Raw genomic sequence first — 25,036 nt, 5'->3', positions numbered from 1 at the left:
GTTCTAGATGTGCCTGCATGCTTCCCTCAACTGATTACTCTTGATTTTTATCATTTTTAAAGACAAGAACCAAAACATCTCTGAACCAAACACGAGTTTATTCACATCTGCGATATATTGGCCGATCAAACGAAGCACAGAGCAGTCGATAAAAGACACAGGACTCCGATCTACTTTGAAAGGAACGTAAAAAGGAGCTTCATTTCTAAAAAGAATTTTTTTGAATGTTTTTCTTTTTTTTACTCTAAACTGTACTATACATTCACTTTTCAATGAAGCCTTTGCATCGAGGTAATGAGCAAAGAAAAACACTGTCAAGACACACGTTCAGGAATGAGGGGAGATTTGAACTGGGGACGAGAAAAAAAAATACTGGATTTAGACGACACATACAATGAAACTGTATAATAGTGAACGTCTGACAAAAGCTGATATGTTTTCTAAGCTGCAACCCAGATGCCAGGAGCACTGCTCTCCTCGGCCGCGCCCTCCTGTCCGACAAGTACAGACGAGCGCTCGCATTCAACAGATTCAATAACAAGTTTCAGTAATAAATGCAAAGTTGTTTTTTTTAAGAGTTCAAAAAAAAAAAGTTCTCACAGTAACGTCACTGTCACACATTAAGAGTAACACAAAAGTAGCAAACGATGAGGAACAGATGAGCTCTCAGCTGATCAGTCCGTCTCAACCGGCTCCAGGGGAGAGTTTTAGAAACTTGTGTCGGTTTTCATCGATGCTGGTGTTACCTGGACTCCTCTCCATGACATCATTTGCAGTCTTTGTTTCTCCTCCGTAACGAGACCTTCTTCTTCTTCTAAAGCGTCCATGAAGCGGTCTCTTTAAAACATGGCGGGTGCGGAGAAGCTGTTGCTGTCAGGGCGTCAAGCTCAGGGTCAGAAATCATACCGGAGAAATGAATGAAGGAGCTTGACGTTACCGCGGGGGTCTTTACAAAACGTCCGCCACCTCACGGCACACCGTTCACCGCCGGCAGAGAAAAGGCGTCAAACATGCATTAGTCTAAAAGTGTGAAAATGGCTTTGGATGAGGCAGCAAAATCTCACAAAATTAAGATTAAAAAAAGAAAAAAAGGTAGATGGAGCGAAGAATGGGAGCAGGAAAAGCCTGGATGCTCTTTGGCCGAGGTGTGTCCGACGTCATCTACACACACAGGGCTCTGGGAAACCTGCAAGAAGAGGAGGAGACGAGTATAAACGGCACATTCTTCACAGAAAAGCTGCATGTGCACAGAAATCTGCAGAATACGTTGAATTTCTTTAACCTAATTTTTACCATCTGGGGTTCCCACAGGTTTTTTTTTTTGGTCATATCTCTGAGTACTTTTATTCCATCACTCCACTTTCTCACAATTTTGTCAATTCGGTCCGACTGACTTCAATCAATCTGTGTTCGCTTCTGTTTTAATTCCTGCTTTTGTAATTGTTGTAGGCAACGTGATACTAAAATCAAAAGTGCAGTAAATAGGCTTTGAGGTACTAATGTGGAAGGTCGTTGGGATAAGTATTAAGTATTTTTGTTTTACACAATATGGAAACAAAACAACTTCCCTAAAACCTTTGTAATATGTCTTCTTTTCCCCCAGATGACTTTAATTAATGTTTTGAAAAGAAATTAACATTTTGCGATGACTGTTACTCACAGTATTGCATTCTGCAAACGGTAGTCTTTGTATGTCAAATAATGTCTGGATGAGGGTTAAAGCAGTAAATCAAGAAAAGCTGACGTCAAATGAGCAGTCTAACCTGTCCTCAGTGAAGCCATCCATCTCCTCTTCATCATCCAGCTCCATGTCCAACTCATTGTCAAGACAACCACGGCCATATCCACTCAAGACGCTGCAGGGAGGAAACATTTTTTAATGATCCGACCTCTTTCTGTCGTCACTTACAAAGTATGTGCTGGTATAACTCAAATATTCTATAATGCACCTATAAAGGGTGTATTTATCGTATCTATTTAAAAAACACATATTCATCATTGTGAGTTGTAGTAGTGCTGTTACTGACCTGACAGAGCGACATGTGAAGAATACAATCCTCTTCAGTTTCTTGTTGTAGAAGAAATAGTTGAAGGACCAGAGACTCCCCTCTTCACCGAAAGGGTCTGAGTCCAGATCAGGGTTGTAGCTAAAACACAAATTGTTCTTAATTTAGACTCACTCGACACCACAGGGACTCTCTGCATGATAAACTCTGTTACCAGCTACCTGTAAATGTCACAGCTCTGCAGGTTGATCTCCTGGTCGATGGCGTTCCACAGCTCGGGGCCCAGAGAGTTGAACTCTTCTCCGACAGCCGAGAACAGGCTGCTGTTTACCGCATTAGCCACCTGGGGAGAAATCATGGTCAATTAGTCGCTCAACAAACCCCATTATTCCTTATTCAGGCGCGGCTGCAGAGCGACATACTGACCCAGTTGAGACTGGGCTCTCGGCTGAACTCGTGAGCGCGCGCCGCGCTGAAGTCGTAGTCGGGCCTGAAGGACTCGTTGAGCGTGGTGATGAGGTAGAAAAGAGTCTTCCTGCAACACTTGTCACTCAGAGGGTTTTCTCCGTCCTCACTGCTCTTCCCCAGCCTGCACAGAACAACACAGTTTAACACACAGTCTTACATGTACATCAACTACTGGGACTGTGCTGCAGTACTCACTGTGAAGGGCTGGTGGCGCTGGTGGACTGAGGGGGGGAGAGGGCCTCCAGGACATGGGGCTCCCCCTCCTGGCAGAACTGCTTGAACATGTGTTTATCATCTCCTGCCATCTTACAGGAGTAGCTCTCAATCCTGCAGGGCAGAAAGAGTCTGAGGTTAAAAACAGTCATCTGCATGTAAACATAATGATGGGAGGAACAACGTTAGCTGAAGCATTTAAAAATTACTTTTAAGAGTCCTTCAGGCTTAAAAAGACCACGACATAAGAGCTAAGGGCCACTTAAGGGAATTTCAGTGCATCAACTATTTAAAACCATTGACCACCTCTCTAAAATCAAATTCAAACTCAATAGGACACAAATAGATATAGATCACATAAACAATTATGCTCCTATAAAACAAAGTGAAAAATGAGTAATACAAAAAGTCTTGTTTGGTGCAACCATCAAAAATGTGAAATATTCAAGGTCCTGTGGTGCCAAGACAAGGAGAAGCAGTATATTCTTGGCCATGTTTGTGTTTTTTGGCAAAATAAAATATACATTTCTGATTGGATCCGACATAATTTAAGGATTCAGTACAGAAAACCTGACTGCAAGCCAACTCATAACTCTGTTAGACAAGAGAGCCCATGTGTTTCCACCAGAGGCCATATCAGTGCAAACACCTGCCAAGTCGGTGCTAAAATTTCCTCCGAGTTCCTTCATGTTTCTGGGTCAGATGCTGCTCATACAGATATGTGAGCACAGCGGGGTGGTGGGCAGTTGTTTGTTTTTCCCCCTCGACCTCCCAAAGGTTATACAAGAGCAAAGGTTGTGCAACTCAGGACAGACTATCAAGACGCTCCTGGTCTAATTTTAGGGACATCAGAGGACGCTGCAGTGGAAATAGCTGCCACCGGTATTTCATACACAACACAGCTGATGTGCCGACAAAACACTGAGCGCAACCACATGAGGGGAGCTGAGAGAAGATTATGAACACTTCCCTATTTTTAAACCTGTACACAACTCCAACCGCAGCCTGCTTACATATTTGTGTTGTACTGTACTGCAGCTATTCCCACACTGTTTATTTATTACTACAGAACACCAGCTGTGTTCTTTCATTTCGGAACTTGAGACGCAACATTTGTGCAGCAAGGAAGAAATGTTTTATGCTGCCTAATTTCATTTCTGCATGTCTTCAGAGAATACCATAAACCCGCTAAAAGCCCGGTGGGTACATTCTTAGCTGAAGTCCTGCTGCCGTGATGGGCTGCCTCACTAATCCACTAAGCAGCCTAAACACCAGCAGCCTTGGCAGCTCTAGCAGCACTCAGCTGGTATCACTATGTCCGTGTGTATGTACACATACACCAATAAGCACTTCACAACAGCCTCCAAAATAACCGGAGTGGTGCGAGAGGACACAGTGATCTGCGTCACTCTAGGTCACAACCAAGACAGAAGCTCAGTTTCACCACCCACACTTCAAACCCTGCACCCAGACTGGGCTGCATAGCTCCACAGCCCACTGGCCTTTATGTAACTACACTGTATCTGCATGTCCTGCTGTGAGCTTTACATAACCTAAAACAAGAAAAAAAAAGCACCGTCAGACGTCTATTAACTATCAGTACAAGCCCTGAAAGTAGGCCTTTAGTGAAGCAACCTGTTATCATGATGTTGCATAACACGCAGGGGGTTGTTTGCTCTACTACCCTGTTTATGAGCAGTCGGTATACTCTGAACCTGCCCTCTATCCATGACATCACACCAGTCGAACCTTTTACTGTAAAAGGAAATGTCTCTTAGACTAAACGCTTTCTACTGCAGCGGGTTTACTTCAGAATAAGAATCCGTTTTGTGGTCAAGAAGGCTTTCACATGCATACAGACATGGTGTTTAGGTGCAAAACAGTAGAAAAGAGTTCCAAGAAAAATAAAAAGTGTAGTAAATCTAATGTATTGTGAAAGTAATCAAAATATTTACAGTTATTTGAGCGAGACAGCTGTGGAGAATGTACAGGAAAGTGGATATTAATCACCAGAGCCTGTGCAACATAACCACTGTGTTTCATGTAAACAACTTGAAAAGTGCAAGAGGATCATATTAATCCGTTTCAAAGCCGTGCATTAATGTAACACAATCAATGCCTATGTTGGGAGGAGAAAGTAAATGTCATAATGTCGTAAACACAAAGTCTGAAGTACAGCTGGTGTTCCTGTTGAGCCTGTAAGTCTGCTCTGCAAAAGAAGCAGCAAAGCAAATAGTTCACATTTATCTCTAGAGGTGATCTATGTGTGCCCCACTGCTGGGGGCTACTGGGATGTGTCTGTGTTTTGAAGATGTCAGTGCAAAAACACAACACCTACAGCTGCAGCTTGTTTTGTGTTCAAGTGCAGCCGACTGTAAGACACAAAAAGTCTGATTGCAAAAAGACACACACTGTCAGTCACACGGAAAAAACTTTGGCTGCAGACGAGATGACACCAACTAAAAAAAACAGTGTGTTGCAATCGCTGGCCCTTCATGAGAAAACACAAGTAATAATTTAAATCAGTATTGCAAAACCAGATGTGCATGCAGTCCAAATTTGAGACTTGCAGCATATGCGAAGGGTTCCAAAAAAAAAAAATGTTTCAGCTGTTTTTAAATTATTTTTTATTCCTGGCAGAGAGACAAATATAGTCCAAATAGAGTTACACAAGTCCTCTGGTGAAAAGTGCTGTATTTTTTTTAATATTGCACAAAAACAAATTATGTCATTATCAGTGGTTTTCAACATTATGTAGCCCTATTACACAACAGAAACTAAATGTCTATGAGTGTATAAAGGCAACAGTGATGGCTACAGTGAGTTGTTGGAATCTGGCCTTACCTGCCAAGGATGCGAGACTCTCCGGTTTCAACACACAGCCGAGAGCTGAGGGCTTCAAAGCTGGAGTTTTCCAACAGTTTCATTGCTGTCTGTTAAAAAAACAAAATGCAAACACATAGATATTGTAAGATCATTCATACTAGGACTAAACGTCGGCTTCTATGTCAGCGGTCTGCCTTACTCTGCTTCTATACCGTGAGAGTAGGAGAAGAAATAGCTTGTCAATAATAGCTTTATTTATATTGCATGTTTACAAAGAAGGCTTTACACAGTGCAAAGAAAAAGCAGGATACCCAGAAGCAACAGAACAATATTTAGTACAGTTTAAACAAGGCAAGAGCTGCAAAAATGCAAAATATAATCTGTCAATATTAGTCAAGTCACCATTGTTTGTTTAGCACCTTTAAAGCAAAGGGCTGTCTGATAAACCTAACACCAAACAAGTTCAAAGATAAAGGTCAAGACCCTGCAGGACTATGTCCTGAGCTGCCTGAGTAAGTTACAAATTGCAGTTAAGAGCCTACAATATTATGTAAAATACTAATATATCTCATTAAATTAAGTAATAAGGTTAATATCGATCCTACAGTATTATTAACTTACTTGCGAGGTTTAAAAACTAAGTTCGGACATAATATCTAACTTATGTTATTATATAAAATATTGCAAAAATATAAGGTAAAATACTAATTAAAACTGAAAACTCAAAAGTTAAGTTTACTAATTTGCTAACAAATTGACAAAAAACTGACAGCCAGGTCCGTACAAAGGGCACCATGGCAACGGTTACTTAGCAGTTTGACATGTTTGCTCGGTGCAGCTGCCGTTAAAACCAGATAGTCAGTAAATTAATAATAACATGCATAAAAACATGTAAATAACGGTCTAAACATAATTATTTAACTATGTGCGGCTGCAGCGCCCCGTGAGGACAATTTTTTGATCAAAACACAATTTCCTCTGTCAGAAACAGCCGCCCCTCCCCCACCCTGACCAACTTAACTAACCGTCTTCCTGGTTCAGAGTCGGTACAATAACTCACTTACCGAGCAATATTGTCAGCACAGGCAGAAAACAGCCGGTTCAAAAGTCGGGCAGTCGTCCGTACCGTTAGACACTCGGCCTCTTTAACGAACTGGTTACCGGAGATTAACGAGCCGCGCTTTGTTGTTGACCAGCTAACGTTAGCCGAGTTAGCGGTTAGCTCTGTTGACTACTAACGCTCCTGTCGTCGCTTCACAGCTGCGCGTTTAATTCGCACTCAAGCTTAAGCATCGTTCACAAGCACTCGGTCGAGAATGAGTTATTCTGAGGCTTTTTAAATTTATAGAAAAGCTGCTCTTGCCGATTAAATGCGATGAGATTAAATCCAAAGACTGCTGGCGTCCGTCGGAGTCTGTCTGCAGCGGCATCCCTTTCGACCTGATTTTACAAAGCGATCGGTATCAGCAGGATCAAGTCGCTTTTTTCCGAGCGACTCGATCAAAAAAGCAGCGAAGAGCTACCTGATAAATACGTAATAATATGTCAGAACGGGTTACGGTTGCTGCGAATCGACGATTACCTCAACAACACATCTATTCTCATCAAAACAACGGAATCTACTGTACGGAATAGCCAAGCCCCTTTTTATTTATATACGCTTACTGATGTGCCCGCCCACTTTTAAATGCGTTCTCTTGTCATTGGCTGTCCGCACCTGTCAATATAACTATCAACGACCGCGATTGGCTAAGATTTGCTCAATCCCCAGGCCAAAGCTATGTGAAGACAAACCACAACTGCTGAGCAAGAACAGCAAATTCAGAGTTTAATTTTAGTGCATTTAAAATGTTTATACTCACTGTTCATCGTTTCTGATTCCAGCACCGATAGACATGACTTAACACACAACAATATTTTGCCTAAATATATATATTAGCCTGACCTCTGCCTACCAACAGTCACTTGAATTATTTTATATCTATTTCTTTTACAACATGGGCTAATTTTCTGTTTTCTCATTGTTTTCTGCATTTAATACTGATTTTGTGGTGCAATCTGCTGCAGAGGATTGCACAAGATAGAATTAGAATAGAAGACCTACTTTGCCCCCAAGTGCCTAGCAACAGCATAATGATGTGATGAAAAAATATGTTCAGTTACTGTGTATTGGCCCAGTGGCCTAATGGATAAGGCATCAGCCTCCGGAGCTGGGGATTGTGGGTTCAAGTCCCACCTGGGTCGCATAAACCATAATTAAGATAAGTTTATAGTCCAGCTGTATAAGTCACATGTGGATCAGCTGTTATGTGTCATTTGTCCAACTCAAAACGCAACCTAAATCCTTCACCACGTTTTCCTCTAACTGAACTTCATGCATGCACAACCCAACTCCAACATTTTAAAACATCTTTTTATTGACATAAATACAAACTGCACACAGCAACCATCCACACAGTGGGTGGAGCTTATTGGTCAGGTCTGTGTCACATACTCAGAAACATCCTCCAGACCTGTACACTCATTGTCCAGGTACTCCAGGATCACGTTACCCCCATTATACAGAGGAGCCTCTGGGTGAGCCAGCTGAGAGAGAAGGGTGTCATCCATCCGGAGAGCCTCGCCTGTCTGAGGGTGACACAGTCGCAGCTTCTGCAAATGGAGAGAACAAAGATGTAACATTAAAACATAGAAACCACACTGTGCAGTTTTTCTAGATGCATTTAAGCTGAAATCTTTTTTTTTTTTTTTTTTTAAATATAGAAACAGAAACAACAGTTTAAAAGGACACAGAAAGCAGAAGCAGAAAAGGAGGAAGCAGATAAGACTTCATTTTTGTGTAGAAGAAAGATTAAAGTATCACTAAGAGACCACACATTATTGGTCATAAAAAACAGGAAAATATGCATTGCAACATTATTCAGTGTTCAATTTTAGGTGACTGCTGTAAAACCGACATGAGACATTATCATACAAATCACTTCCTGTGAGCAGAGATCTCTTTGATGCTGTGACATGGTGCAGACAGGAAAGTGTTTGTACTTATCGTCAGCATTTCAGGTTTGATCTATACCAAGATAAAGAGAAAACTCTTCTACGATAAACAGGTGAGCTTTACGGTTGATAGAAATGCTGATTAAAGGGTAAGTCAAGAAAGGACAAAGCACAGTGAGAGGTCGAGGAAGCAATTCAACTGTTTAGTGGTAGCTGTAAATGTGCAATTAGACGTTCTTGTGATAATCTTTAACTCTCCTCCTGGTCGGTTACCTTAGCTGTCAGCACATTGTTGTTGTTCTTGAGGCTGGCTAGAGAGGCTGCATAATCCACTACTTTCCCCACAGTCCATTTGGAACAGAAAAACATGGGCTGGCTGGAGTCTTTAGATTCTTTAGGAAGATACACCTGGAAATATGTTCTCTCTGTCTGGAAAGTCAAAAAAACAACAGTTGGACAAAACAATAATACATCCATTATGTCATGTAATTATGTTAATTTTAAGAAGCTAGGATGGCAGTAAATGTTTCAAACAAAAGCCATGACAGCTAGATTACCTGTGGCAATCCTTTGTCTCCTGCAGCATGCAGCTTCAGCTTCATTAGTGCTACCTTAGCTGCAGTTGCACTGTTCTTTGCTCCTCTGCGTCCTTTCTTTTTGGATCCATCCTTTGACTCTAAACATTCAAAAGAGAGTCATCAAAACAATCCAAATGCAAGTTGGTTCAATCTGAAAGGTGAACATGACTTATGACAGAGATGACAGCGATTTGCTTAATACTGATCCCATGTGGCTGAAAGAGGAACGACAGAGTAGGTGTTGTCTGTTGGCAGCTTGACAAGATACAAACTACTTTCACTGACCTACAATCTTTTGCACCAGCTCTTTGGTTGCTGCCATTCGAGGCTTTTGGACCTCCAGCTTCTCACACTTGTGATCATCTTGATGACGATGGCTGTAAGACAAACAAAAGTAATTCAGTTGATCTGTTCCAGTGATTAATTATGAGCATAGTGTTAGTCCACATGAGCACAGTCCAGCTCATCACACACTGTGTCATTAAAACAGAGAAAGGTAGACCTACGCTAAGCAGAAATGTTTTTCACACTGCGGACAGATAACTGGTAACAACTCTTTTCCTTTGCAGTCTTCAAACGAGCACGGATAACTTGTTGGTCCGCCTGTAGGTCGGGATTCCCTTTTTACTGGCTCCTGCAGAAAAAAGTAAAATGAAAATAAAACACAGCTGTTATATGTTTACAAGGTTGAGGAACTTGATCAGTAGTTGTCCTAATCTTATCAAAGAAAGACAATCAGCACATTATGTCAACAGTGAGCCTACCTCTGAACATGAGTGAGCCTCTCTGCTTCTGTGTTCAAGACTGTAAGAGATTAAACAAAAAAATAGATTAAAAATTAAAATTTAAAAAGACACAACAAACATACCTAGAATGATCAGAGGTGTAAAACAACAAACCAAACTTTTACACTGTACGCGCTTCACTGTACAGCTATGAGACAGGTTTCTAAAGTATTTCTTATTTTTACGTCATACTTTACCTCCACGAGATTTCAGAAGCAATAGTTTAATAGTCTATTATTCAGACAATTAGCTTTTAAATGAATTGTTAAGTAAACAAAATTGTAAAAAATAGTGATCATCATCATAGTATTCTTATTCCCAAGATAACAAATCTTCTAATTTGTCTCACCAACAGTTCAAAAGCTGAAACGTTCCATTTACTGTCACATAAGTTTATCCATTCATACTGTTCGATATTTTGTTCGAAAAACATTAATACTCAATGTTGGACAATTATAATGGAGTGTATAATTATTTAGGCTTCTTGAATTCTTGAATTAAATTTGAAAACTAAACGAGGTACTGTTCTTAAATATATCTTTGGCATTTCTATTTATATTTGTAGTGCTGTAAATAAAGTATTTCAGATTTTGATTATGTATTTTATTTATTTTTTGTTTATCTCTCTTTTGATGACATACTGCACAGTGTCTATTAAATACTCTGTGACTGTAAGTTAAGGGGTTCAATGTCTTCTTTCACTTTTGAAATCACTTGAAGTGGGAAGTTAAAGTTTCTTACCAGAAAACACCACTGCAGGAATCACAAACAAACGGAAGAAAATCTATAAGAACAACATGACAAGCAAATTAATTCATTGTAAAAACCAGAATCAACACAGGCGACAACATCTAGGATTGGTTTTGAATTGAGACACTTGTTTCCATTTTCCCTTGAGTTGATTTATGTGGAGAGCTTGATAAAAAATAAAAATAAAAAAATAAAAAAAAATACTACAGACTGAAAATAGCACAATGATTATACAGAATGAGTTTCACTTAAATTCTTTTGAGGCAATAATCATGTACAGATTCACAACTTGTCTGATTTATCAGTGGTTTTGATTTTGTACATCTGTGTATTGAGGATGTTAAGTTGTCATCGTAATATTATCCTTAGGCATTACAGTTTATCTATTCTGTTCAGTGGAATATTTCATTAAGACTGACAATAACAGAGTAAGGTCTGAGATGCAGTTATAGTAGAAACAGGCTGCTACCAAAGCATCTCTGTGCTGCTGATTCATTAAAACTAGTTTCTGAAACTTTGAACTGAATCAAACTGGTTCACAGGATAACTAAGTAAGAAGTCGAGATGATTTTTTTCACGATACATGTTTGTAGATTTACAGAGGCCGTCTCAACCGACTGAACATTGGTGTTACACAAAACTCACATACATAGTTAGCAGTTAGCTTGCTAGCTAACGTAGCAAGCTAACAGTTGCTTATCAATAGAAACTAAGCTAGCTGTCATGCTAACAATGCTACTGAGACGCTAGCGAGTTTCACATCCAGAGAAACGTCAGATTAGTGTCCCACATCAACAGCTCTATTTATTGTAACTGGGACGAAAGATCAACAGACCTTTCAGACTGCAGGAGTCGATCTGACAGTGTTTCCCAATGTCTAATTCAGCCATTAGCTCCCCGTGAATCAGCCGATCATGTCAACACGAACTTTGACCCCAGAAGTGAATCACGTGACCTAGATTTTTTCGTTTCAATTTAATCATGTGATAAGATTTATCTGACTTTTCAGATTAAAATAAAGATGTGAATTGATTTTTAAAAATTATTTGATAATATATATTTTTTAAAATTAATTTTATCTACAAAACTGCAAAATAAAAAAAATAAAATAATAAAATAAACACTGCCATAATTTATCACACGAAAGTTTAGTCTCAGGAAGTTTATTATTGTATTTTAAATGCAGTAAAGTGAGAAAAGAGGCCCGGGCGGAGAAGTGACAGAGGGAGGGGGTCAGGTATCCACTCGTCACGCAGGTAATGGTGGAAGGTGTGGTGAAAGGTGCGTTCACTGGCTGGTTTGAATTGAAAGCTGAAAGCCGTCGAGCTGGAAAATCTGCTCGTTTCACACCCGCCTGTAGTGATTCTGAAGTTGGACGGCTGTTAAAACTTCGCGTTTTCTAGTTCCGTGCGCAGTTTACTACGAAAATTGCAAAAATGAGCAAATTTCCGAACTTTTTCAAGGGGAGCTCCGGATCCAAGTCCAAACACCACCGGTCCCGGGGAGGCCCTTCACCCCAGGAGGCCATCCACAAACTCCGGGAAACCGAGGAAATGCTGACGAAGAAGCAGGACTACTTGGAGAAGAGGATAGAGCAAGAAATAGCGATAGCCAAGAAGCACGGCACTAAAAACAAGAGAGGTACGTTTTTCTGTCCGTCTGAAAAACAGGTGCACCTGCTGGAAGGAGTCCAGGCTGGGCGCTGAACCAGTAGGCCTCCAGCGGCTCACCGAGCGACCTGGTCTCTGTTTTAATCATTCTGAGGCAAAAAATCTGAGCAAAACTCATTTTACTTATTAAATGAGGTTCTTAACCCCCTGAAAAGTCATAGTTTGGGACTATTTCCTTTTAATTTAGCATTCCTGTATTCAGTCGTCATGTAAACAGACAGCCCATGTCTTATTCCTAAAAGAGCACTTAATAATAAATATTCATACATGACATTATGTTTTGTTTTGTTTTATTACCATGGAAATGGAGGACATGGAGGACAATGACGACACTTTTTTTTTGGTAAAACAAATCTAATCTGTTCTGTCTCTTATCTTTGTTTTATAACGAACCTACTTCTCAGTTTATTTCCTGGTTGTCACACTTCTTGACCACAAGTGTTTCAGGCTGATGTGTCAAATGACAAAAGCTTTGATGTACACAAAACTAATCAGCTGTGATCGAAATTAAAGAGTTATGTTTGGAAGATACTTTTATTATTAATTACAACTGCCATGATAGGTCAAATAATTGATTACTTGTCATCTATTAAATTAATTGACAACTGATTAATACATGTGAGTGTATTTTTAAGTTTTAAAAAGTCTAAATACTCTGATTACAGCTCCCTAAAAGTGGATGTTTTCTGGTTTCTTTCCTCCTGTGCTACAGTAAACTGAATATGTTTGGGTTGTGGACAAACGAGACGCTGGAGGATGACGTCATGGGCTTTGGGAAACACTGATCAATATTTTTTTTGACATTTTACAGCCAACAACTGATCGATTAACCAAGAAAATAATCAGCAGGTTAATTTGTAGTGAAACAATCATTAGTTTCAGTCATTTTAATAACAAAACAACAGGATAAACTTATGTCACCTCAGCTGATGAGCCTGACATCCATATTTGTATACAGACCTTAAGCAGCCTGTTTCACAAAAACCAGGTTGAGCTGCAGACAGGGTTTAAAGATGTTAAATAACGCCTGGATAAACACCCTCTAAGATTATTAGCCTACATGGATTATTTATAAGGTGTCTCCCACTGAACAAATTAAGTTCTGACCACAGCAGAAAGTCACAGATTTGTAACAACAAACCAAAAGCATCTTATTAAAGCCTCACAGGAAACCTACAGTAGGAGCCAGTATGAAGTGTTTGCTTAGCTGCATTGCTTGTTGAATCACCTCTGACTAAAAATAAACTTTGCCATGTGAAGGGAGGAACCAGGTATGTTTTGTCTGTGCACACCCAATACGTCTCAACCGGAGCAATGACAGACGTTAAATTATCAGAAAGAGTCGAACACAGTTAAACTCTAACTGTTGTGTTTCAGCTGCTCTGCAGGCCTTGAAGAGGAAGAAGCGTCTGGAGCAGCAGCTCACCCAGATCGACGGGACGCTCTCCACCATCGAGTTTCAGAGAGAAGCTCTGGAGAACTCGCACACCAACACGGAGGTGCTGAAGAACATGGGCTATGCTGCCAAGGCCATGAAGAAGGTCCATGAGAACATGTAAGACGCTACAAGAGATGAATAGGGATTGAAACTTTGGTAAAACGATGGCTTTTCTACCAGAGGTAACAGCAGCATGGTTGTGTTTATCTACCAGAAGTTCCTCCTGTTGAACTGCACACTGATGATTTTGGTTTTTGAACAACAGTGTGCAACACAAATTAATTTAAAATTCATTTTTAATTATCATTTTGAAAGGGAGAAAGGTGAAACACATGACCAAAACATAAGATTAATAAATGTTAATAATACTTATCTGCAGCTGTCGCATGACATAATTCAATACAAAGAATCCTAAAATATGAACATATTATAACAGTGTTTGGAGACGAAATATGTTCATGTGTAGACAGTCTCTCCTGTTTTGTCTCAGCTTAGTGTGCACACTGCACCTTCTTCACTGTGATAATTTTCTACCATTTAAAGTTAATCGCTTCCATCTTTTTTTTTTTTTTTATAGCAACCAAATATTGACAAAAACAAGAAAGTCATTGCTTTATGTGAGGGGAAAAAAGTGTTTACAGTGATGTTGCATCTGTTTTCTGTCTCCCCTCTCACTCTCAGGGACGTTGACAAGATAGACGATCTGATGGCTGACATCACAGAGCAGCAGGACGTGGCCCAGGAGATCAGCGAAGCCATCTCCAGGCCTTTCGGCGAGACATTTGATGAGGTCGCTGCTTTGAGCATCTCTGCCTGTTCATGTTGATATTGTGCAATCAATTTATTTTCCTTTTTTTTTTTTTGCACAGATTTTAAAATACGCTTCTTGTGCGTCACCTGCTAATCTAGTTCCTGTTTGCCGGATGTGTTTTTTCAGGATGAGCTGCTGGCAGAGCTGGAGGAGTTGGAGCAGCAGGAGATGGAGGAGAACATGAAGAGCATGGGCGGGCTGCCCAGCGTTCCCAGTGCCAAGCTGCCTTCATCACGGCCCAGTCAGCGCGCAAGTAAGTCCACAATGCTGCAGGGTTCTAAAACATTAAAGAACAGGTCAATTTTTCCACCTATGACTGTACATATTTCAAAATATAAAAAAAAACACAGTTTAACAATCATACCTACAACATACATGTATGATATTTTTTTGACATGTAGTTGGTACTGACAAAAATACCAGCAGAAAAGCAAGAATACTTATAAACTCCACTTTTTTTTATGTTTATTTTATGTAATATTCATTATTTTATGTTTCATATTGCTAGTTTGCACATCAAAGAAATACCTATGATAAGGATTTGTACACAAAGACAGTCACAAATATATATCTAAACTTAGAGTAAACAAAAGCTTGTTTAAGATAAGATAGACTCTTGTGTAGAAGAGGAAGGAAGACCTCTAAGTATGCAGCAAAAATTCTACAACTAAATAAAGGATAAATATTTTTTAAAATCCAAATTTGAAAAGGGGCTATTTTTTTCAGAATAAAAGGTGCTACGTCTGAGCCAAGCACAACATATTTGAAGAAAATACTTGGTTCTACCATCAATATTAGAGCAGAAACTCAACCCTGACAAATATTCCACCATAATTTAACAGTATTATTTAATTGCTTCCTACTTTTTTTTTTTCCAGCAACCAGGAGAAAGGCAGAAGAAGAAAACGACATGCGTATGCTGGAATCGTGGGCGATTTAAGTACAATGAAATGGTCTCTAGAGAAAGTAACACAAAACTATATGAAGATCTCTTTCTCTTTTTTACTTTTTATATTGTAGTGGAAGGTTTTTAGGGAAATGAAGAGCATAATGCCATTTAAAATAAGCTTTTTTCTTATAAGCTTGTCACTTATCTTTATATTTATCATTAAATTAAAAACTCTAAGTGAAGGAATCAAGAAACTGCATTTTACATTTAATGTTTCCACGTGTCTCTTATTTTCTTTTCCCTTTTTCTCCTCTAATCATTCTGAAGTAACTTGTACAGAGTGCACTGCTTTTCATAGACCTAAAGTGTAACAAGGATACGACTGATGCTTTTATAGCACAGTTCAGAACTGTATCATGCAGCTGTAAATAATTTCTGATTTTACATTAATGTTGTAAATACGTCGCTTTAAAACTGTCCAGCAATAAAACTGTCCCTTGCATGTTATCTCACTGTGTCTGTGTGCTAATTTTGAATAATATTATCCGACTGTCTATCCTTTATAATGGAGATAGAAGAGATAGAATGTAGATACTGGACGGCCCTTGGCATGATTTGCTGCATGTCAGTCCCCTTCTTTTCTCCACAACTTCACTTGAATAAAGGCAAAATGCACAAAAAATACCTTAAAAAAGAAATATATAATTACATAAGGTGAACATAGTGGTAGCAGATAATCAAAAGAAGGATTCATGTAAGAACTGTCCAAGATATCTTTGATAGGACTGTTTTGTAAGCCCCACTGGGTCGTTGTGCTGCTCAAACGATGCTGTGAAAGTCCACAATGTTTGGACACAAGATGGACTAAACAGAGAATGCATGAAGTTTTAAAATGAACATAACTTGCAGCTTCTAAACATGAAGGGACATTACCATACATTGAGCCTTTGATGCATGTTGTGTAAAGAATTTTAATTGAATATGTTCTGTGACAAATTTGAGTTGCTCTTGAGAGCAGCCTCTCTTGTTGTACTACGTAGTGTGCAATAAACCTACAAGTAGCCCTAAGATCACTGACTCTGCTCATACATGTTCTTTCCAAGTGTGTAGCCTAATTTAGAATAATTTAGTGAATGTGGTAGTCAGATAAATATTGCATCACAACCATTAATTGATTCTGAAGAAGACTAATGATACAGAAAGTGCCACCCTGACAGGAGGGACTGCTTAGGTTTGAAACACTGACTGTATGAATCCATGTTTTAGAAACTACTATGACCAGGCCTTCTCTGTCAGGGTCCCTCAGCTTTGGAACGACCTGCCTGAGGAGATAAGCCTCGCTGAATCAATAACTTATTTTAAATCACTTCTTAAAACCCACTTTTATAGACTCGTCTTCAAGTAAAGTTCTCTTTTATCACTCTCTGCCCTTTAATCCATTTATTTTCTTTTTTTTATTGCTTGTAGTAACTCCTTCTAACCTCCTGATCTTAATCTATTTTTATCCTTGGTTTTCTCTTCAGCTTCTCTCTTAACCCTGTTGTGTGATGTTGTCCTTTTAACCAGTCTTTAAACTAGATATCCATTCTGTACATTTTCATATTTTATGGTGTGTATTTACATGTGTTTGCATGCGTTATCTATTTATTATTTGGTTTTTACCTGTGTTTGCCCTGTCCTGTCTGATATTTTAACTGTATTTTATATTGTATCTGTCAAAGCACTTTGTGAATTGGTTTTCTTAAAGGTGCTATACAAATAAAATTATTATTGTGGAAATGCTCAGTAATGGCATTAACTGCTTATACATCTGCTGGCATATAAAAAGAAAAAAATGTTTTAAAAATCTTGATCTTCAGTAAACAGGGTCTTTAATTGTTGTATTTATGTGCTGTTCTTGTGTATTATTATCTTTGACAGTTTGTTTTATGGGCTTTAGATAAGAATTTTTCTGGATGCATGTTCTTTGCAAGGTTACCTGGTTACTTCTGACATCATTATTAGACTAAGACTTGGTCACTGCGCACTGAATCATATGCTGGTGATGTTTGTCAAGCACCCTGATGGGAAATAGATCTGAACCATCACAAAGAGAGAAGTCTCATGTTAGCAGAGCAGTCAGAAACTGGAGGACCAGCTCACTAGTTGAAATCAATACTCAACGTGGAACATCGTGAAGCAACAAATTATATAGTTAAGTTTTTCCACCACCCTGTACTCCACGTAAGAATTTAACTGTGAAAATGGAGTTCCACCAAATGACCTGCGGGGGGCAGCACCGCGCCTCCACTGAGCTTCAGTCTGCCGCAAACACGAGCAGCAGCAGAAGAAGAACTTCTGTCATCAGTAGGAAGTCCTCCGGCTAACGAGCCGCCCGAAGTCACACAGGACCCAAGAAAGACCAACACCGGGAATAAAACGGAGTATGGAGGCGAATAAACCAACTGAGACGGCAGGTGAGGCAGTAATTGTATTATTACTTTAAAACTTTGTAAATTCACAAACAAATAGGAGGCGTTTCCGGGGCTAATAAAGTTAGCATAAAGTTAGCAGCCAGTTCCGAGGCTGTGAACCGGATTTTGACACGTTTCATACGTAGCTGCTGTCATAAAGAGGAAGCAAAAACTAATAAAGCATATTTCAGTTTTAATTACACAGTTATAAGCTATTAGATATATACCGTCATGTGACTTTTCTGAGAGGTTATGCGTAGCTACTGTGGAAACTCGTTTTCCGCTTTAGTGGCGTCAGAAAGTCGTTCTCTTGAAGAAGTTACCTTGATGGATTAAAGTAAAACATTTGACCAGATTGTCCAATTAACTTAATTACTACACAAACCAATCAATATTGTTAAGTTTTCCGCAAATCTAAAGTTGGATAATAATAATAACAATTCATTTTATTTGTATAGCGCTTTTCAAGAACTCAAAGACGCTTCACGGGATAAAAGCAATAAACAATAAGCAACTAATACAAAAGTAGACAACACAGAAATACAGCAAGCAGATTAGACAAAAATAGATTGATTTAACAGTTTATATTTATAGAAAAACGTGCTTTAAATACGAATTAATTATTCCTACAAGAAAAAAAACAGGCAAATTCTTACATCCGTCTGTAAACCTTGTGCATCCTTAAATCATAAATCGTAAACTACTAAATTTCAGGCCCACAAATTAAAAAACAAAACCAATACAATACTGAGAACATGACTTAGGAAACTGGTTTTGCAATATAATCTTTTTAAGCTTTGGTTCAGTATTTGTTGTGACATAGATTTAGTACGTGATGGATGATTACAACATGAGACACTTTAAAAATATGAATTGCTTTGTTTTTTAATACAAGGGTGTGACCTTTAAGGTATAAAGCTTAGCTTTAAATATTCATTTATTACATATTTTAAATTTCACAGGCGATAGAAGAGTTATTACAAAAGCTGGTACTCTGATGTCAAATAGATGAAGTAGTAATGATAAAAATATAATTAATACTAATAAGAAAGCATGAGGGCCTTTCAGTAAACAATCTCTGACATTAAAACAGGTAGGTCATTCATGGCTCAGGAGCAGCATCAAGTGTTGCATGTCCTGCAATCAAGTTAAATAACGTAATGATAATAAACCTGACCAGTTGCATACTGTATATCCTAAATTGCAGCTGTTACAATTTGCCAGTTGCTTTGTTTCAAACTGCGATTTCTAGTAGAAAATTATTCATTCTTCAGCCTTGGATATGACCTCTGTGAAAAAGGTGTGAAAAAATACTTTGACACTGTCCTGCATGCTAACACTGACTCACTGGTTCACTTATTGCAGCCACAAATGCTTCTGGATCGGAAGAGGAGGCCAAAAAGGCAGCAGCTGCAGCCAAGATAGCCAACCGTCTGCCTGAAATCCGTCTGGTGGTGGTGGGCTGGAGGTGGCCGGGGAAGAGCTTAACAGGCAACACCATCATAGGCCGAGAGGAGTTTCGCTTGGAACGAGCGGCCGAGTTCTGTGTCACGAGGCAGACGGAGGTGCAGGGTCGGCAGGTGACTGTGGTGGACACTCCAGGCTGGTTCTCTGCCCAGGATACCCCCCCTAGCTACAAACAGGAGATAGTCAGGGGAGCCTCTCTTTGTCCTCCAGGTCCACATGCCTTTTTGCTTTGCATCCCAGTTGGCATGTTCACAGAGTTGGACCGTGCTCGCATTGAGGAGCATGTCAGCCTCTTTGGGGAAGATGTGTGGAGGCAAACGATTGTGGTGTTCACCTGGGCTGAGGTATTGCGGAGCATTTCCATCGAGAGGTATATTCGGAGGGAGGGCAAAGAGCTGCAGTGGGTGCTGGAGAAATGTAAGCGCAGGTACTTTGTTATCAACAACTGCATATTTGGGGAGCATCCCCAGGTAGGACGCTTAATGGAGAAGGTGGAGAAGGTGGTGGCAGAGGAGGGGGGCCACTACAAACCAGTGGAGGGGGAGAAGGAGGAGAAGAAACCTCTGGATGAGAACCAAAATCCAACCAGAGATGTCCAGGAGCTGGGGGCCCGACCCAAACAGCAGTCTGGACTGGGTGTGTCAAAAGCCATGGAGGTGGAACCGCTTCCAAGTGAGTGATGACTTTATCTTGGCTCAAGAGAAAGTAAAGCTCAGATGTAAATTTCAAGCATTAAAGTAGCTACAATCAATATCTATACTTTAATAACTCACATGGCCACTTGTATGTGAAAGGGACAAACAAAATATCCCGACTCTTCAGTTCCCCTCAACTCTACGGAGATTTATAGCAACTTTGAGCTAGTTGTCTTAATCTTCTGGCAATTTTTACTGTTTCTGATTACTCTCGTTACAGTCATCTGTGTTGCTGTTTGAGTAAAAAGTTCTATCATCCCTACTGTACAGTAACTGCTTGTCACCAAACAGCAGAAAAAGTTAATGACACATTTGTTAACTTTGCTATTAAGTTCATTATATCAGCTTAAAATGTGGAATGCTGCTCCCCATTACAATAAATCTGAAACAACTGTTGGCTGATTTATAGATTCGGCGGATGTGATGCAACATTATCATTACTTTGTATAGTTACATGTGTAATGTAAGTCCAATATTTACACTCCTTTTAGGTTTTGATTGTGGCCCTACCGTGAGCTGCTAAATAGTTTGTTATGTTAACCAGCTAGCTGTTTGTTGCTGAGTTAGTATCATATAGTGGGGGGTTTTAGAGGTTTTTACTGAAAACAGCTGCCTGTTGTGGCATAAAAACACGGCACAGGAGTCATGAGAGTGAACCAAAACAATAGAGGTGTGGGTCATACAACCAAACAAAGAGCTAAATGTCAAAAACTGTCCACAGAGGTGAGGGGAACTGCAGAATTAAGTGATAATTCTCTGTGGGTTAATCACAACTAACAACTCGCACACCACAATCCATTGCTACATATTGGCACAGCTGCTTTAAGGAAGTGAAGGCGTTACTTCATATGCACAGGTCAGCCTTGCTTCAACTTATCACGGTTTCATTGTAGGAATGTGGTTTCGATTGCATCTTACCTTTCTACAAATACGTACATTTGGAATTTCCCCCATGTCTCTGTGTCTTAACCCAAGACAGACACACCTAGAAACAGAACAAAACTTCTTCCTCTCTAACTCCACTGTAACAACAGTGATATCACAGCAGCGTATTAAAAGACATGAAAGTTAAGCTTGTTCATATGTCAACTGGGGTCCTGATATAAATAAATTAATAGCGCTGTGTGTTTGGTTCTAGATTAACAAGACGCTTTTGGCCGATGGACCCACGAGTCGCGGAACCTCCCCCTTCCTGTTCTGATGGCAAAACTGCTTATGTGACAAACAGAAAAGGGTAAATTACTGAAATGTTACTGAATGTACAAACCAGTGTGATTGATTCTATTTATTTTTATAATCAGACATGTTACTGCGTGTTTTCGCTGTGTGCATTCTTGATGATGCATACACTGTCACTGTTATATAAGAGGCCTTCTCAACATAGTCCCCTGGGTTCATGCTGTCTGCACATTTATTTACCCATTTTAACCTGTAATGATATTTGGAAAACGTATGTAAAAGTGTCTTGAGCACTGTGTGACAGAAAGGATGTATTTAAATCTACAACAACGAAGCACAGGCTGTTACACAGAAAGTAGCCACCATTTTCAAACCCAGTGTGTACACTCCTCAGTCATGGCAGATACCAATGGCAGAACTGCACTACTAAACTGTTGCTATAACATTCTGTTGATGACTGTTAAAGATATTGTTTTTCCCATTTGTTGTGACCAAACTGTAAATGCTTTTCTTTTGCTGCCGTGTTTATTATACAGCTATGTGTGTACAGTTGTAAAGCACTTGAACAGTTAGGGATTTTTGTCTGATGTGTGTTGCTTTTTAAAGTAGTTATTGAGTTTCTTATAAATAGATCTTTTAGATGATTATACTACTTTGTGGCAAAGGGATATATTCAAGGAAATGATGTGCTATCCTATAGGACTTCTGAGTAGTAGATTGATCTATTAGTCACATAGTTAACTAGTTTGATGAAACCATGTTAAACTAAAAATCCCAAATAATCACCATTTAGGATCCTCAACTGTTATTTTGTGCTTCTCTTCTTTGTTGATAATCTGTTTTAAAATAAATATCTTTGGGTTATGGACAAAACAAGCAATTTCAAGTTGTAATATTTAGTTGTAGAAGACCATAATAGGTATTTTTGGCATTTAAAATCATTGTTTTTTTAAGTACATAGACAAAATGATTAATCAAAGATGTAGCAATACTATGTGCCTCCCATCATAGTGATGCAATTGTTTTTCAGGTAAACTGAGGGTTGATTGACAGTTGATTACTGTTCTACTGTTTAAAGCTGACAATGAACTGTTTGCAGACTCTAAAACAAGGGCTCAGTCTCCATGATGAAAGTGTTTGGCAGCTGTTTTTGTGGGACACGAGAGGTTTCTCAGGGGAACACTTGTGTGGCACCTAATGAGGGGACATTTCCATCCAGGAAAAGCTAGAAAGACGACACTTCAAGAACCTTGTCATTGTTTTCCTTTACAAGCCACGCTTAGAGCTGACCACTGAAGTGCCTTTCTTTTTGCCTCTTTGCATCAAAGCTCTTTTGTGCAGCATTTCCACTTTATAATCACATCTTTTAACTTTCTCAGAAACATTTTTGTGATCATTAGTAGTGCTATGCAGCAACATTTGTATGAATAAAACAACGCTTTGATTATTTCATGCACATGTATTAACAATATTCCACTAATTTACATGCACATGGACAAAGCAGATCATACTGAATATAAAGCACATCCTTGTTGATACAAACTGCATCAGATGCTAAGCGTACGTGTTGTTTGTTTACAAGAAAGCTGTCGGTCACATTTGTTTTTATAAAAGGGAGAACTTTGGTGGAATCTAGTGTAGTTTTTAGCTTCTAGCAGGACAGCAAACCTTTATGCTTGCTGTAATTGTATAGTGGGCACCATTGGGTAAGCATGAGATAGATAAAATGGGGGCATGTTGTCAGGGCAGCCAGATTAAGTGCTCTTCTGTGAGCAATCAGCGGGACTCATTAAGTGCTTTTTCAAGGAGATTGTAGCTCCTTCTAACAGGGAAGAGTCAGCTGCTTTAGACAGACTCTTGAATCTTCCATTAGGAGGCGTGGAACTGTTCTAATAAGCCCTTGACTACTCCCTCCTCTTTGTAATCTGTGCAGAGCTCCGGATGAATCAGGTAGTTGAAATACACTAACATAGTTGCGTAGCGTGTTTTGTAAACCAGTTTATTTCTACCTTTAATGGGGCAAAAAGCAAATACCTGCCTTGAACATATCCCTCTACTACACACCTCTATAACTGCCAGTTTTACTCACTTGTACTCTTTGAGATGCTGTTAGGTTTAGATTAGCTTAACTGGGTGTAAATCAGGTACGAGTAGAGCAGCTGGGATTTCCAAAGTTGGAAATCCTTGCCTTCAGTTTTTAGTTCTTTGTAAAAAAAAACTGCTGGTTTTCTTTCTTATCATCAAATTTGGACCTTTTATTCCACTGGGAGACCTGGTGACCAAAATAGCTGAATAGAAAACCAGCAAGGTCCTGAGAGCCTTGATATAAATAAAACAACTGAATTAAAACCAATTACTATGAGAATGCTCTGTATACTATAGGTCTGTTTCTTAGATGTAGCCATTAGTGTTTTGTTCATCTTCACGAGTGAGTACAGCAGATTCTATTGTACACTCAGATGTGCACTATGACTGTTTGGGTCAATACTGAAGCCAGAGGAAGGAAAGAGGTCTACTGTAGACCCGTTTCCTGCAAGTCCCTGAGGAGTAGATTTAAGGAGTTGAATAGTTCAAAACACTGCTGCAGACGTGGGAAAATATGTGTATTATTTAAAGGGAGAGACTCTTTAAAGTTATGGCAACAGAATTAACACATTGACTGAACAAAAAAAGATTTGTAACAAGTAAATGGCTACTGTATATATATGTATATGTAGGACACTGGCTAAAGCTGCTCTGAGGCATGTAACCTGATATAACACACCTTTGTAGCAGTGTGTCTTCCTGCGTTGACCTTGTTTTGCTTTGTTCCCATGATGCATTTCTGAGTCAAGCATCTGAATCAAGTTACAGTTTAGACATTCATGAATAAAGACGAGTCACGTCTCTGTGCTTTCGCTGCGGCCCATGCAGCGTGTCCTTTTGACCGACACTATTTAGGTTCACATGTAATTAAAATGGAACAGCTGTGTTGTACCAAGAGCTGACTGTTTTTGTTTTCTGTTAGGTCCAAATAAATGTCTATATTTTGATGTAGTTTTCTGCCTTTTTCTTGAAACGTGGCAAATTGAGATTCACTTTCTCAAGGACTTTATTAGTTAAATATATCTCAGTTGTGTTCATTTGGTGTTACAAGCCTTATGGGTCACAAGCCCGACAATAAGGTTGTATATGAGCATATCAATTTTAGCAAAAGCTTTGAAATTTATCAGGGATTTTAATTATTATTGACTAATCTGCTTCTTTGAAATGTTAAAAATGTGAGTCTTATTAGATATTTTTCACATAAAAGAAGCAAATCCTCACTTTTGTAAAGCTGCAACCAGAAAATATTTAACAGTTTTGAATGTAAAGTGACAGATTTGGTAATTGATTGCACATTTATTAAATGCAGTAAGGAGAAGACTCGGTGATTTACTCATTTTGAGGTTTGGATTTATGACACGCTGCTGCATTAATGCCAAATACTATATATTTCCTTTACAGATAGCAGTTACATTCTCTACTTTGCCCACTAGATGGGAGTAAAACATCAGGTCACACAAAAATGTTTACAGCAGCAGTAGCAGCATGATTCACAGCACTGGTATGACCTTGCCTGCAATAGATTCATTAACTTGATTTGGAGTCTGCAATAGCTGCCTGTCTGGCTATTAACACCCACTTATTATTGTTTTAGAACACGCAGGGCTTGTGTTTGTGTTGCACACTTGATTAATTCTTCACTCTCTTCGATTAACAGCTCTAGTTCTATAGACGTATAATTAGGGTCCGAGCACCCAAAAGGGTGCGAAGACCCTATTGGAACTGCTCG

General features: G+C 39.2%; 4 protein-coding genes and 1 non-coding gene across 6 annotated transcripts; 3 read left to right on the top strand and 2 right to left on the bottom strand.

Moving 5' to 3' along the window:
* Positions 1-81: 81 nt before the first annotated feature.
* maf1b (MAF1 homolog, negative regulator of RNA polymerase III b) lies at positions 82-7,155 on the bottom strand. Its single transcript, XM_008302897.1, has 8 exons — positions 6,578-7,155; positions 5,532-5,620; positions 2,670-2,801; positions 2,433-2,595; positions 2,228-2,349; positions 2,028-2,147; positions 1,764-1,856; positions 82-1,186 (listed from the first exon to the last, which is right to left on the bottom strand). The coding sequence occupies exons 2-8, from the start codon at positions 5,612-5,614 to the stop codon at positions 1,162-1,164; spliced, it is 738 nt and encodes a 245-aa protein (XP_008301119.1). The 5' UTR covers positions 5,615-5,620; positions 6,578-7,155; the 3' UTR covers positions 82-1,161.
* Positions 7,156-7,684: 529 nt separating this feature from the next.
* Positions 7,685-7,757, top strand: trnar-ccg (transfer RNA arginine (anticodon CCG)). The gene has a single exon. It is a non-coding gene; the product is annotated as a tRNA-Arg (tRNA).
* A 151-nt stretch (positions 7,758-7,908) lies between these two features.
* On the bottom strand, positions 7,909-11,557 carry zfand1 (zinc finger, AN1-type domain 1). Its single transcript, XM_008302895.1, has 8 exons — positions 11,456-11,557; positions 10,612-10,654; positions 9,850-9,889; positions 9,592-9,719; positions 9,371-9,462; positions 9,065-9,183; positions 8,781-8,936; positions 7,909-8,165 (listed from the first exon to the last, which is right to left on the bottom strand). Exons 1-8 carry the CDS (start codon positions 11,508-11,510, stop codon positions 7,989-7,991), a joined length of 810 nt encoding a protein of 269 aa, XP_008301117.1. The 5' UTR covers positions 11,511-11,557; the 3' UTR covers positions 7,909-7,988.
* A 344-nt stretch (positions 11,558-11,901) lies between these two features.
* Positions 11,902-15,935, top strand: chmp4c (charged multivesicular body protein 4C). The gene is made up of 5 exons (XM_008302896.1): positions 11,902-12,261; positions 13,668-13,845; positions 14,410-14,518; positions 14,666-14,792; positions 15,418-15,935. The coding sequence occupies exons 1-5, from the start codon at positions 12,057-12,059 to the stop codon at positions 15,477-15,479; spliced, it is 681 nt and encodes a 226-aa protein (XP_008301118.1). The 5' UTR covers positions 11,902-12,056; the 3' UTR covers positions 15,480-15,935.
* A 1,841-nt stretch (positions 15,936-17,776) lies between these two features.
* On the top strand, positions 17,777-24,258 carry gimap4 (GTPase IMAP family member 4). Of its 2 annotated transcripts, XM_008302894.1 has the most exons (3): positions 17,777-17,884; positions 19,247-20,020; positions 21,182-24,258. In XM_008302894.1, exons 1-3 carry the CDS (start codon positions 17,854-17,856, stop codon positions 21,184-21,186), a joined length of 810 nt encoding a protein of 269 aa, XP_008301116.1. In that variant the 5' UTR covers positions 17,777-17,853; the 3' UTR covers positions 21,187-24,258. The 2 variants fall into 2 exon arrangements, with proteins under 2 accessions (XP_008301116.1, XP_008301115.1); XM_008302893.1 differs by lacking the exon at positions 21,182-24,258 and having other exon boundaries at positions 19,247-20,028.
* Positions 24,259-25,036: the final 778 nt, after the last annotated feature.

Source organism: Stegastes partitus, unplaced genomic scaffold (genome assembly GCF_000690725.1).
Source record: "Stegastes partitus isolate 25-593 unplaced genomic scaffold, Stegastes_partitus-1.0.2 Scaffold1903, whole genome shotgun sequence".
Taxonomy (NCBI): Eukaryota; Metazoa; Chordata; class Actinopteri; family Pomacentridae; genus Stegastes; species Stegastes partitus.
The sequence above is the reverse complement of the archived record's forward strand: the minus strand, read 5'-3'. Positions and strand labels throughout refer to the sequence as shown.